Here is a 15,128-nt window from a genome sequence, read left to right as displayed (position 1 = left end):
GTCTCTATACGTGTTGAACTGTATACCTGCATTGTCTCTATACGTGTTGAACTGTACAGCTACATTGTCTCTATACGTGCTGAACTGTACAGCTACTGTCTCTATTAATTGCCCTATACGTGCTGAACTGTACAGCTGCATTGTCTCTATACGTGCTAAACTGTACAGCTGCATTGTCTCTATACGTGTTGAACTGTACAGCTGCATTGTCTCTATACGTGTTGAACTGTACAGCTGCATTGTCTATATACGTGTTGAACTGTATACCTGCATTGTCTATATTATAATTATTATCACAAACCCAAATATGTTACAACAATTCCACTTAGACTCTACGTGAAGGTATCTAGGTAATGTAGGCGTGAGAGGGGGAGAATGGAGGGGTGAGGGAGAGTGAGGGGGGTAAGGGAGAGTGAGGGAGGAAGGAAGAGGGAGTGGAGGTAGATAGACAGGTCTGGCGCCGTCACATGCCACATCTATTACCGATCTTCACTACCACTATCATCACCACCATTACTATCACCACTACCACCATTACTGTCACCACTACCACCATTACTATCACCACTACCACCATTACTATCACCACTACCACCATTACTATCACCACTACCACCATTACTATCTACATTACTATCTACCACCATTACTATCACCACTACCACCATTACTGTCACAACCCATCTGACCTCAGGTGTGGTCATAAGTTTACACACACACACACACACACACACACACACACACACAGACACGTCAATACCACATAATGGTTTCCTACACACTTAGGTATCGAGGTCAGTGTGTTGACGACGTTGCATATAGAATCAATGACACAATATATTATAGAAAGGCTCACGGTGTACCTAGAGTTGTATTGCTAACTTGCTGTCCCTCAAGGTCACCGCTGAGGGCCGTGGCGGATTGCATGTTTATACTGTGCGTACCTTCTGAGAATGAAGTTTTAATGTAGGCAGTAAATTAATTGATTTCTGTAATATTGAGAGAGGTAGTTTTGTGTTTATGAGTATGTATTAATCTCTTTGCACATGTGTGCGTGTGCGTGTGTGTGTCCCTCCTACCTGCACCACTGCACGATCTGTTTACTAACACGCTTGTCAAATCATCTGCAGGCCACCAGGAGTCACCTTGTAAAAGATCATGGGAGGTGAAGCTAAGCTGAATTAGATGCACTGTGTTGATATAAGCATTGCACCGCATGTAAATATTAGGTTAGATTAAACTGTAAACTATGGATCGCTTGACGATTAGACACCCTAGCTTATTTCACTTGAAGATAAGACACCCCAGCTTATTTCACCTGAAGATTGGGCATCCCAGCTTATTTCACCTATTGATTAAACGTCCCAGGTGAGTAATCAGCAAGCGAAATAAGCTGGGGTGCCTAATCTTACACTGAAATAAGCATTAGCTGATGTAAATTACCATTACAATGATTATAATTATATTGTGATGTCACTAGTTGTGTCTGTTCCTAACCTAACCTATTGTCTACACTGCATCTGTATTTTTCTGGCTATATAAACTCTTTCAAAATCAATACGTGCGTAACTTATTGTCTCATGTTGTAATCGATTCTAAAAAAAAATATTCGATAAAATGACAGGAATATTAGATAAGATTTACTACGGTGTTAATGATGTATAATGGTTGGTAATGGTGACAGGAAATTGTTATTATTATCTTTGGGAATAATTAATGATAAGTGGACAGGTAATGTATTATTGACTTCTTAGCAATTGTCTGTATACCTGTATTGTTTACCTGCGTTGTCTATATTCAGTCCCCTTCACTTGTGCGTTTACAGGAGGTCGTCAGGTTTTGTCCAGTGTGGCAGCCCTGTGTTTGTTTACATTCGACAGAAGGAAACTCACAATAATAAACATACTATGGAACCAAATTAAAACAATATTAAAACAAATACCTCAATGTAATGATTTGTGGAATGTTTATATGAATAGCCCCTGTAAACGCACTAGTGAAATGGACTATACATTGTTTATATACCTGCACTGTCTATATACATTGTTTGTATAGCTTCACTGTTTATGTTGAATCAATGTAAACTTGTTTGACTATTACACTAAATATCGATTTGTTTATCAGTTTTTCTTCCTTCCTAAATTATCTCTCTCACTGCAGTCTGACTCTATCTGCAGTCTCTCTCCCTCTTTATCTAGTCTCTATCTCTCTCTCCTCTCTCTACAGTCTCCCTCTCTCTCTCCCTCTCTCTATCTGCAATCTCCCCCCCCCATCCATCCATCAATCCAAGTGACAGCCAGTCCCCAGGTCAACGCCACGTAACTCGTCCTCCCCTGCCTCTAGTTGTGATAACCCCACCTGGACTATGACGTGCTGGGGAACACTCTCCTCTTAATCAGGTCGGTCACGCACCTCCACACACCATACGTACTTGTGTGTGATAAGAATGAGGGGGAAACACAATTGTATAAAGGTTTCACATGATGATTAGAGACCGTACGATTATTTTGACCTGAAGATTAACCTTTCCTAACGCAAAACCTAAACTATCCTAGCGCTAACCTATCCTAACACTAACCTAATCTAACCCAAAATAACCTAACGCTAACCTAAACTATCCTAGCGCTAACCTATCCTAACACTAACCTAATCTAACCCAAAATAACCTAACGCTAACCTAATCTAACCCACCCAGATAGTGTTGGGGGTATTTGATCCTTAGGTGAGAAGGTCAACCTTCCTCTCCTGACTTCTCATCATCTCATCTCTTCTCTTCTCTCCTCAACTCACCTCACTTCTTCTCACCTCAACTCTCGTCACTCCATTTCTCCTCTCCTCACTTCAGCCACGTGCCGTGTTACAGGTCATGTCAAGCGCGCGCGTGCGTGTGTGTGTGGAGTCTGATACCCTGCCGAGCATACCTCAATCTCACCTGGTAATTAGTTTCACCTCACGCACCTCTCCCCGACCTCCACACCTCTCCCCGACATCCACACCTCTCCTTGACCTCTACACCTCCCCCCCTCGCCCTCTACACCTCTCCCCAACCTCTACACCTCTCCCCGCCCTCTACACCTCTCCTTGACCTCTACACCTCTCCCTGACCTCTACACCTCCGCCCCCTACCTCCACACAAAGTACCACAACATTTATACCCCAGAAATATACTGTTATAATTATACAAGGGAATTATACACTCACACACACACACAACACACTGACATAATTGTATAAGTAATGACCTTTGCATAACACTAAACACACGTGGGAAATGGAATCCCTGTTATGTAATAAACACACACACACACACACACACACACACACACACACACACACGTCAGTTAGGTTGATTCATCTTAATATTTTTCTCAATCGATCCCACGTTAAATTTGATGATAAAATTCATGAACTACAAACTGGGTGTCAACAAAATCGACCCTGTTAAAAAAACACCTGAAGATCAGTCCCCTATCACCTGAAGATTAGCCCCCATATCACCTGAAGATTAGCCCCCATATCACCTGAAGATTAGCCCCCCTAATACCACCTGAATATATTTCTATGCTGATGAATACACACTGAAGATAAACATTCTGACAGTATATTTTTCCTCAGTATAGACAACAACACTGATATGAGGCGTGTGGCTGGGTGGGATCTGAGGTGTGTGGCTGGGTGGGATCTGAGGCGTGGCTGGGATCTGGGCGTGTGGCTGGGTGGGATCTGAGGCGTGTGGCTGGGTGGGATCTGAGGCGTGTGGCTGGGTGGGATCTGGGGCGTGTGGCTGGGTGGGATCTGACGTGTGTGGCTGGGATCTGACGTGTGGCTGGGATCTGAGCTGGGATCTGACGTGTGTGGCTGGGATCTGAGGTGTGTGGCTGGGATCTGAGTTGTGCGGCTGGGATCTGAGTTGTGCGGCTGGGATCTAAGGTGTGTGGCTGGGATCTGAGGTGTGTGGCTGGGATCTGAGTTGTGCGGCTGGGATCTGACGTGTGTGGCTGGGATCTAAGGTGTGTGGCTGGGACCTGAGGTGTGTAGCTGGGATCAGAACTGAGAATAACAAAGCGACTATGTGCTTGTTCATCCTGGTCTCCATAAAACTGTAGTGTTGGTTTATAGTGAAGATGACATCACTATTACCATCATCCCTTCGTCAGGTTAGCAGAAGGAGTTACCGTAGGTGGTTATGAAGTGGCGTATAGAACCAGCTAAGGGTAAGGAGTATGGAGGAAGGAGTCAGTCACCTACACACACACACCTACACAAGACAAGTCAGTTCGCCGTATATGGAACAGACCTGACTCACTCCCTCGCCTACACCCCAACCTACCTATACACGTGAATCACCTTACCTATGTGACACTTCACTTCACTAAACACTTCCTTCCTTCTTGTACAATATTTTAGGATTATTCGTAACGCCAATAGACACGGTCAATATCTATGACCAAACTAACAGGAGATAACGTCATCAATATCCCCCCCCCGGACAAGAATAGGCAACGTCATCCTCCCCGATAACAAACAGCTCTGACGCTATCCTCCCATAACACGTGACACGTCATCCTCCCCGATAACAAACAGCCTCTGACGTCATCTCCCCCGATAACCAAGTCATCCTCCCGATAACAACAGGCACTGATAACGTCATCCTCCCCGATAACAATATCCTCCAGGACAACTGACGTCATCCTCCCCCGATCCTGACGCCTGACAAGAACAGCCACTGACGTCATCCTCCCCGATAACAAACAGCCTCTGACTTCATCCTCCCCCGATAACAAACAGCCTCTGACGTCATCCTCCCCCAATAACAAACAGCCTCTGACGTCATCCTCCCCCGATAACAAACAGCCTCTGACGTCATCCTCCCCCAATAACAAACAGCCTCTGACGTCATCCTCCCCCGATAACAAACAGCCTTTGACGCCATCCTCCCATGACAAGAACAGCCACTGACGTCATCCTCCCCCGATAACAAACAGCCTCTGACGTCATCCTCCCCCGATAACAACAACTGACGCCTCAGAACAGCCACGACATCCTCCCCGATAACAAACAGCCTCTGACGTCATCCTCCCCTGATAACAAACAGCCTCTGACGTCATAGCTTATTCTCTCAACAGATGGCGGGGTAAGTCATGGTGATTTTTTGTCCTGTTAAATAATTGTTGGATCATTTGAATATTACCCCCCCCCTATAGCTTGTTTCACCTGAAGATTAACTACCCTAACCTAACTTAACCTACCCCCAGCTTATTTCACCTGAAGATTAACTACCCTAACCTAACTTAACCTACCCCCAGCTTATTTCACCTGAAGATTAACTACCCTAACCTAACTTAACCTACCCCCAGCTTATTTTACCTGAAGATTAACTACCCTAACCTAAACTGTGTGTGTGTGTTTGTTTGTGAGGATTAGTTTATGGTATGAGTGTGGGGTGAGGGAGGGAGGGAGGTTAGAGGGGTGAGGGAGGTCAGGGCCGGCTATGTTAGGTGACAATGAGACAGGAGACGGTCTACCACCACTACCACCACTTCCTCCTCTACCACCATCACAACCACCACCATCTTCTTCATCACCACCACCACCTACTCCTCCACCACCTCCATCCAGTATCGTCTCGTTATGGCCTCGTCCAGCCTCTCGTGACGTCACCGCCGGCCTCACACCACCACTACTGCATCCTCCACGCGACAAGGTAATGCGTTGCCCACGACTGACAACACGACACGACCGACCAACCTAATCAGGGTATCGAACGGTCTCTTACGTCACCTAACCTAACCTAACCTAACCCTAAACTAACCAAACATAATACAACCCAACCTTACCAAGCCTACCTAACGCAACCTAACCTAACCCAACCCACATGGCCAGCGAGAAGCACAAACACAGGGTCAGCAGCTTTATTACGTCACTAGTCGCTAACGGTACTGACACCCACGAGCTGATGTCACCGTCTCCTGACAACACCCACGTTCTTTCTGACAACATTCATAACTTCCTGACAACATCTACAATCTCCTGACAACATCCACGTCCTCCTGACAACATTCACAACCCCTGACAACATCTACAATCTCCTGACAACATCCACGTCCTCCTGACAACATTCACAACTCCTGACAACATCTACAATCTCCTGACAACATCCACGTCCTCCTGACAACATTCACAACCCCTGACAACATCTACAATCTCCTGACAACATCCACGTCCCCCCTGACAACACACACAACCTCCTGAAAACGTCCAAGTCTTCTTGACAACAGTCCGATACTTTAAATTTCCAACTTGACAACATAATACGTACATATGGACTGTCGGTCACATAATTATTATTATTATTATTATTATACACATAATTGAGCCACAGAGGAGAGTCAGAGAAGTTAGGGAGCCACAGATGAGGAGCCATAGGGAGTAAGCCAGGGGAGGTGAGGGGAGGGTGAGGTTAACAAAGTATACGGTAGTAAACATTTGAAGTAAGCCACTCACGTAAGCCACACAAGATAGGTGAGCCATTAAGAGCCAATATAGAAGTCCCCAAAAGGGGGAGGGGGGGGGGCCATTAGCAGTCACTTGAGAGCGCCACAACAGGGAGAAGAGCCACTAGAAGCCACTTGAGAGCACCACAACAGGCGGAAGAGCCACTTGAGAGCACCACAACAGGCGGAAGAGCCACTTAAGACCACCACAACAGGGAGAAGCACCCACTAAACCTCACTTGAGCGGCCACACAACACGGGGTAGGAAGAGGGAGGCGAGTTACTATACACTCCTGATAGATATAGATTGTTTGTTTACCTTTCATCACCATAATGACACGCACCATCCTGTCTCCACCCTGTCCACGCCAAGACTGAGTGAGGGAATCCTACTGAGTCCTGCCTCTGTCTGTGTGTGTGTGTGTTCAGGCTTCTTGTGATAGATCTACATGTGTGGGTGCGTGTTTGTGCCATGCACAGGCCAACCGGCCTATTGCAGACTCCTTGTTTTCTTATGTTCTTATGTGTATCTGTGTGCGGGTTTCTTATATTATACATTTACGTGTGTGTGTGTGTAATAACCACCACTACACCATGGGGAACAGAGGACACCCCCGTCTTCAACACGACATAAACAATAGAGAGACCTTGTTTTATCACTTACTTTGCCCTCTACAATACTCGCGATTCAAAACAATACAAAACAAAAAACAATTCACTTTCATGTGTTTTTTTTTATCTTTATTTTAATATATTTTGTGTTTTTAGACAATAATGGAGTGTTTTATTTTTTAATTGTGGGAGGGTTGTGCATACGTCGTGTCAAGTGATGCTTTCGGGCTATATAATCAGCGAATCAAAATGCTCTACTGATGTAAACAGAGTCTCCCATTGGCTAAGAGGTGAGAAGGTCACCCCTGCCTCCTAAACGGGATCTCCCACGCCACCTGCGCCACAGTCCTCACTCATTTGTCCTTAAAATAATATTAAATATATATCTGCATCATTCCTACCCACCACTGGATCGATACTTCGCTTCTAGGGTGGTGGTAGTGGTGGTGGCATGTGGTGGTGGGTGACAGCTGTGGTGGCGGGGCAGGTGTGATGGTGGTTGACAGCTGTGGAGGTGGGTGACAACTGTGGTGATGGTGGCATGTGGTGGTGGTTTTGGTAGTAGGTGACAACTGTGGTGGTGGTGGGGGGTGACAACTGTGGTGGTGGTGGCGGGGCAGGTGTGATGGTAAGGTTGACAGCTGTGGAGGTAGGTGACAACTGTGGTGGTGGTGGTGGTTGGGTGGCAAGTACAAGTCATGAGTCAGCTCTGTCACCCCACCATCTCGCTAATACTGGGTTACTACTGTTAAAGGCAGCAAGGTTGACAACAGCTGGTGAAAGCCTTGGTGACCTCTACTTGTCCAACAACAGTAACAATAAAAACAATAACAACAAGAACAGCAACAAAAACAACAGTACAGGTAAACAAGACACATAGACACCACAAATAAACAAACAATGGTAAACAACAAGATAATTCGACCCATGGCAGTCAGTTCCATTTCACCTGACTGTACAACCTCCTGATGTGACCTGATCCACCGGCTCAGGTAACTTAATTACAGGTCTGGGGTAACACAGGTAAGTTAATACTGAAGGGTCGTGTAGAGCGTTATAAATAAGACGTCATTAATTTTATACGGTGGTTGTAAGGAGGTCGCTTTAGTGGGCCTGTGTGTGTGTCCTACCGTCAGCAGCTATATGAACGCTAATCCTGACTGAGCGACATTTAAATATTCTCCCCAGTAACCATCCTAGCCTTAAACACAACATAACAATAACCTTAACTTAATATTTATGCTAATTGAACTAAGTAAGAACACATCACAAATTCACAATACACACACACACACACACACACATTCGTAAATAATCCCTCAAGCCCAAAGACACGCGTGCACATGTACTCACGCAAACACGCCCACATATATAAACACGTACACATCAAAAACTTTAATGCATATAAATGAAAAATACACAAGCATCAGTGCCACAGGTAAAAGCTTCCGTTCAGTGAAAGGAAGAGGAGGAGGGAAGGAGGGTGAGGAGAAGGGAGGAAGGAGATGGAAGAAAGAGGGAAACAGAAGAAACGGAGGAGGATGAGAAGGGAAGTAGGTAAGGAGGTAGATGACGAGAATGATGAGAGTTCATGGAAGACATGTCAGTCAACACAATATTAAATACAGAATACATGAAAATTTACTAAAGACAAGCTCAAAGTTTAGTCCCGTGAACGTCTGTCTATAATGATAAGCCTGAACACATACAAAAACCCACACACACACTGAACACGAACACATAGATCACTATATGTATTCGGTATACACACATTACATACTTGGACACACAATCCATTCATATACAGTAGTGCACATACACACATATTACCGCAGGGAAGAAAATAAATTCACGTTTGTGTACACACACACACACACACACACACATCGAGGTAACTGACAGATGAAAAAAAATTAAGACTCCACATTTACTCTAAGTCTCTATCATGCGATATATCACCAAAAGACAATATAATTCTTGGTAGAAATAATAGGAACGTTATTACTGTCACTGAGCCTCGAAGTCCTTGCCATTAACTTTTTATGGGAAGCCTTTCATCCGTTTACGAAATCATAGTTTGGTAGGGCGATGGGTAACAGTCGTGGTGTTATCCGGCTTAAAATAATTACATAGGCAAGAATAAATATCCAGAGCCCTAAATATACGGTACGTAGTAAAGGATCGCCTGTGGATTAGGCACCCTAGTTTATTCCACCTGAAGAATAACCACCTTAATGCTGACCTAACCTAAACCAACTTTAACCCCGATAAGGTTTAATAAGACAAGAGAACTAAGATGTGGAGCAGGTTAGCAGGACGAGAAAGCAGACTTGCAGGGAGCAGTTGCAGGGAGGTGAGTCGGTGGGGCAGCAGGATCAGATACACTAAAGGTATCCCGCACCATGACTCATAAACCTGACCCTAAACGGTAGCTTGTGAGCACGAGCCTCCACCACACACCACGCACCTCCACCACACACCACGCACCCTCCACTACGCACCCTCCACTACGCACCCTCCACTTCGCACCCTCCACCACACCTCTTAACCTAACCCGCATCTTACTTGACCTAATCAAACCTTACCTAACTTAACCTACATCTCACCTAACCTAACCTCTTTACCAAACTAAATTAAAACTAATTCATCCATGACGTTAAACTACAGAGAAGATGTTACACACGGCAATACAATAATTATATAGTATAATAAGAGTTCGCTTCGTACTGTGAACATTGATAATTAATTTTCAGTGCGATGGAAATAAACGTATGGTGGCTTAGTTAGGCTATCCTTGGTCAAATCGAGTTAATATTGGTACACACTATATGCACTGCCTACATACACGCTAAATCAGTATGAACTTGCATGCAGATTTTACTGTATAAAAATCAACCCGTCAATTTTGTATACAACTCGGTGAAGACAGTAGCCAGGAAAATGAGTTGGATAAATATTTCTTTTTATTTTCGGTAAGTGAAAACCTTAAGATGAATCAAGAACTGAGATAGTAAGGTATACGTTCTCACAATATCAACTTCGAGAGGGAATTAAATGTAGGAATATTAAAGAATCCTGGAGAGGGCGTGAGAGAAGCAGGGACGACGCGTGAGTGGCAGATGACGTGACCTGGAAACTGGTACAGAAGGGAGCTTTAAGGCGACACTACTGTATACCTATCACGAGATAACCATCAGTATTCTGTTATCAGGGCCCAACCCACTACCGCATGAGAGGGAGAAAAGAAAGAGGGAGGAGGAGGAAAGGAAAGAAAAGAATAGGGGAGTAAAATGAGAAATAATCCGTGAGAGTTGTGTAAGAAGCACTGATGAATATTTACCGAACGTCGATTATTCTTGTCGACATCACAGCCCCGGGAGAAGGAAGAGACGCCACACACTCAGACACACGAACAACAGGCTGGGGTTCCTCCTCCTTCTTCTACTACTACTACGACTACTATTAAGCCCTCTTCCCTCTCATATAAATCTAATCTCTTTTATTTAGTTCAGTATGTGACAATCTCGGAAATCCGCGCATTCACCTGACCATCTCAGTTCGTCCGTAGAGCTGAACAGACGAATCCCAACAATCACATTTACGAAGACAAATTACCATTTCTCGAATCAAAAACTTAACAGATTTACAACAGGAAGATAATATTGAATGATGATTATGGAAAACAGTCAAGGCAAGGCATTATCTTATTAGCGAGTCAGAACTTTATACCGACCGCCAGTTGACCATAGTCATTATGCCATGCCCCAAAAGTATTCTTGGTCAAAACTTTCGGGAGGTAATCATACTAATGTTATTCTGTCTTGTAATATATCACCGAGGAAGAAACCACGAGTTTTGCCATCTAAAAAAGCATAAAACAGCTTAACACGCGACAGCTGAGGTCAAACGTTCCCTGTATCAAGATTTGGAGAGATGAAGCTTGACCTATTTCATAACTATTCTTCTAACTAATCTACCATTAATATACTATAAGACGATAATCTATGTATACTTTTCTTATATAAAGTTATGTTGGTAAACGACGACTTAAAAATTAAGCAAATTTTACTCTATACGAACTAACTTCCATTATTTATAGGCTTAATGGGGCGATTTACCATTACAAAGCGTAATATATAAATTATAGGTTCTCGCTTTATCCGCTTTCCATACTAACCGCTTCCCACGCTATCTGCTGTCCGGTAGTATTTTCATTTTTGGTATCCGTCACAAGCTTCCAGTTACTCGCCGGTTATTTCACAAATGCTTTATCATTCTAAACATCGGCTGGCCTAAACTATCTGGTAAGGACTAAGCTGTAATCTGGAGGTGATTTCAGGAATAGATGATCGGATATAGAAGCGACAAACAGTGATTATATGTGAATAGGTCTTTCCTGGGAGATAGCACCAAAATTCTTACGCCCATAACACCATAAAACTAGCACCCAGAAGCTCTGAATAACGTTTTACCAAGAACCTTTGCACAGAGGAAATACAATCAAGTAATTGGTACAATAACACACGTATATCCATAGGTATACGTAAAAAGTTGCACTGAGTTTGTGTGCCAAGATTGACCATTGGAAATTGGTGTCGATATCGATTACTCCGTAGCTTAGTGGTAACTCCTGTCTCGCCGTGTAGGCTGATGGTAATGGACGATCAAGCAAATCTATTAATAAATGTACAGTATATAATAATAACTAATATAAAAGGCTAAAATCAACTGTTTCTCGTGAAATATGGTGGTCGCAAAATTAGCCACTCAAGTCAACATTAAACATGAGCCAGAACATAGCTTTTCTTACCATTCATAAGTGACAATAGGGAGTGACGTGACTTACCTTGTGTCGATGAAGGAACAGCGGGTGTGTCACAGATGTTAAGGGAGGAGGTAGACAAAGCCGCCACATCCTGTACTATCACTCACTTCATCATTCGTTATGAAACTCGCCGCTAAACACTTTAGTTACGTGGGCATGTTTTCCTGCTAAATAAAGTTTAATAAATCTCGGGTTAACTCGGCAGCCCTCGGAGGACGTGTTCTTAAAACTAAACTTTATCACATTATTAATTCAGTTCACGACACACACGACGTACACCCAAGCTTATATTACTGTTAATAGTTTATAAAGCTGGAACATATAATACACTGACTTTAAAACAACAGAAACCATTGCTCCTCTTTTCCTTATCATTATTTCACACAGTTTCATATATTTCACATTAATACTCAACACTGAAAAAAGTACGACACACCTTTAATGTAATAATAGAACAATAAGAGCCATAACATTAAACAAATCTATAAATTAACAGATCCTGAGAATCTCAAATTGTACTGTATATACATTAACAAGTGGGCGCGTATGAAGTATCAATTTGCCTTTCGGACTCTATTAAATTAACCGAAAGAAGTAAAACTACCGCTGTGTGCCAGGTCTGAGTGCTAAATTACAGGATATTACACCGCTTAGTGATTACTGCCAGTGGGCTACTACTGGCAGGCGTATGCAATTATGTAAGTAAATATGTAAATTCTAAATCACATAGTTTAGTGCGTGAGAAAGTATAACAGAGGGAGTGTGGGGGCGGAGTGGAGGGAGACTGGGAGTTAAGTACTGAACCGGGAACAAAGGCAAGGCAGACTAAGCGATTGTTTTACTGCTTAATTATTATCGCAGTCATTGAAACTCCACCTGAATGGTTTAAAATCATATCACAATAATAACTTCATTTAATTATTTATTGTTTTAAAGTGTAAAACAGAGACAGGGTGAAGGAGGTCGTGTAATCTTAAAGAAAAAACATCTCACACTTATGTTTACTCAAAACACAGATGGCTTTACCAAGTCTTATATGACGACGGCGTGACGTAATAAGTACAATGGCCTTGACCTACATGAATCTAAGAGTAATGGTACAGTACATGATAAAAAGATAAAACTTAATTTGCCTTATATATGAAGACCTTCCATGGTCAATAAATTTGTTTCTTGTCGAGACAAGAAGGGCGTTTAGGGAGTGTCGGGCGATATTTGTGATCCACAACGAAAAATCATCCTCTTGGTTCTGTTTACACTTGGTTTGTAATTATCCGGTTACTTCATGAAGTTGGTATTTATAAAACAAGACATCGCATGAGGTGATATAATAACCCCAAACTCGGGATAATTAGCTGGGATTGTTGATGTTATCTGTTGGTTATAATCATACCATCACTTAAGCCCCAGTACACAGTCCCATTTTTTTTTCTTAACACCTTTTATTTAATTTTCAAATGATATCTTACACATGGCACTTGCGGTATAACACTGGTGTAGAAGGTGAACGTCCAGAGTGCAGGCAGTGCTAGGTGTTGGGCTAAGTATGTCTGGTATCCATGACCACCAGACCTGGTGTAGCGGGCTGCCAGGGGTCGCTAGCGAATGCTGCTCACAACAAGCAAAGTTGAGGACCTTTATTGATTCCTTGTTCAACGATTTCAGTAATAGGGCTAAATATGTTACAGGCACACGCAATGTGTAGCTGTGTTTTGACAATATAATGACCACCATTAAGTGTAGGGAAAGGCAAAGACGTTACTGATGACAAAATACCTGTGTCCGGTCAACAATCTATGGGTAATATGCGGATGTAATATATTATATCAACGGGCAGTCATGCCTTTGGGACCCTCTTTTACTTTCATATAGTTACATATGATGTGCATTACATAATATATCATGAATATTAAACACCCCAAAGTTCCCTACTGAAGATTCGACAACCCGAGGTGGCTAATATTCATATGATGCTATATTTTTTATGTTTAAAGGGTGATTACTGACACTCAACTTTACGATATATATATATATATATATATGTATATATATATATATATATATATATATATATATATATATATATATATATATATATATATATATATATATATATATATATATATATATATATATATATATATACAGTATATATATATATATATATTTTTTTTTTTTAACTTCAGACAAAAATATGTTTACTTCCATTGCAATAATGACCGATTTCATATACGTAATTATTTCTAGAGAACCTCATCACAATTTATATACACTAACACACCCGCATTTAAAATAAGACTAATTATAATTATTTAGCAGTGGGTACATCAGAAAGAGGTTCATTTTATTAGCAAGTTAGTATGACGTACTAATACAAAATATTTAATGTACATTCAATTCTCGGCCATCGAAAGAAACTTCACGAGAGTTGGTTGTGTGTATACGGACGGATCTCGAGTCTACGACTAGCCGCGGCCAGTGCTGTATCCACTTGGCCACTGCACCTCTTGCAATAGGTATACAGTACTTATCTAAAATTAATTGCTCTGCTAGACTAAGATGTTTAATGTACACTACTAACGGAGATCGACACGAGGTAACCATAGATGCTGATGGTATTTTGTATCACTGTACTTCATTCCTACTCTATATAAAATGTCATACTTATTTAAATTCAACCTAACATCAGTATGATAGATAAATCTCAGTAATAGGAGAAAGTGACTTCAACGATTGCCACAGAAACTATTACTAACAATTTATTTTCCGTTCGACACTATATTGTGTGAAATGTGTTTCAAAAGCAGCCATTGATTATTCCACAAAAAATTATATGCCTGCAGATGACGTCACGATCATCGCGTCGACTGAACTCCTGTCAAGGTGAGGGTCGTAACATGCAACCCCTGACCGAGCCAAAAGGCTGTTCTTGCGTCATGCATTGAGTGGTTCTGACTAGCCATGGCCTACGGACAAAAACGCCAGGTAGTAGATAGTAGGCAGCTATCAAACAGGGAGGTACTACCGCCTGGGAAGATATTGGAAGCATAATGTGTTGTCGAATGGTAGACCCTGCTGCCATATGGCATCACGAAAATTGTGACCAGGTCCAAGGTTGCTGATGACTTTCTGCCTCATTTACACACAATTGCAAGGTCTCAGTTGTTTCTCTTACTTTGACAACACAACATACATAT

The 15,128-nt window shown here is 42.4% G+C and overlaps 1 protein-coding gene across 6 annotated transcripts in view; it reads right to left on the bottom strand.

Annotated features, from left to right (window-relative positions):
* LOC121880026 (zinc finger protein 474-like) overlaps positions 1-13,464 on the bottom strand; it is a 53,771-nt gene extending 40,307 nt beyond the window's left edge. For 4 of the 6 annotated variants that reach the window (XM_042386994.1, XM_042386999.1, XM_042387000.1 and 1 more), the window contains exon 1: positions 6,814-6,900. In XM_042386994.1, the coding sequence (XP_042242928.1) occupies positions 6,814-6,841 (28 nt within the window). In that variant the 5' untranslated portion in view covers positions 6,842-6,900. Of the gene's footprint in view, positions 1-6,813; positions 6,901-11,952; positions 12,244-13,400 lie in introns of those variants that run through there. The other 2 variants (XM_042386997.1, XM_042386995.1) reach the window with 2 other exon arrangements.
* Between the last annotated feature and the right edge of the window lie 1,664 nt (positions 13,465-15,128).

The sequence above is a fragment of the Homarus americanus genome, unplaced genomic scaffold (assembly GCF_018991925.1).
Source record: "Homarus americanus isolate GMGI-L3 unplaced genomic scaffold, GMGI_Hamer_2.0 scaffold30108, whole genome shotgun sequence".
Lineage (NCBI taxonomy): Eukaryota > Metazoa > Arthropoda > Malacostraca > Decapoda > Nephropidae > Homarus > Homarus americanus.
This window is presented reverse-complemented; position numbering and strand designations above follow the sequence as displayed.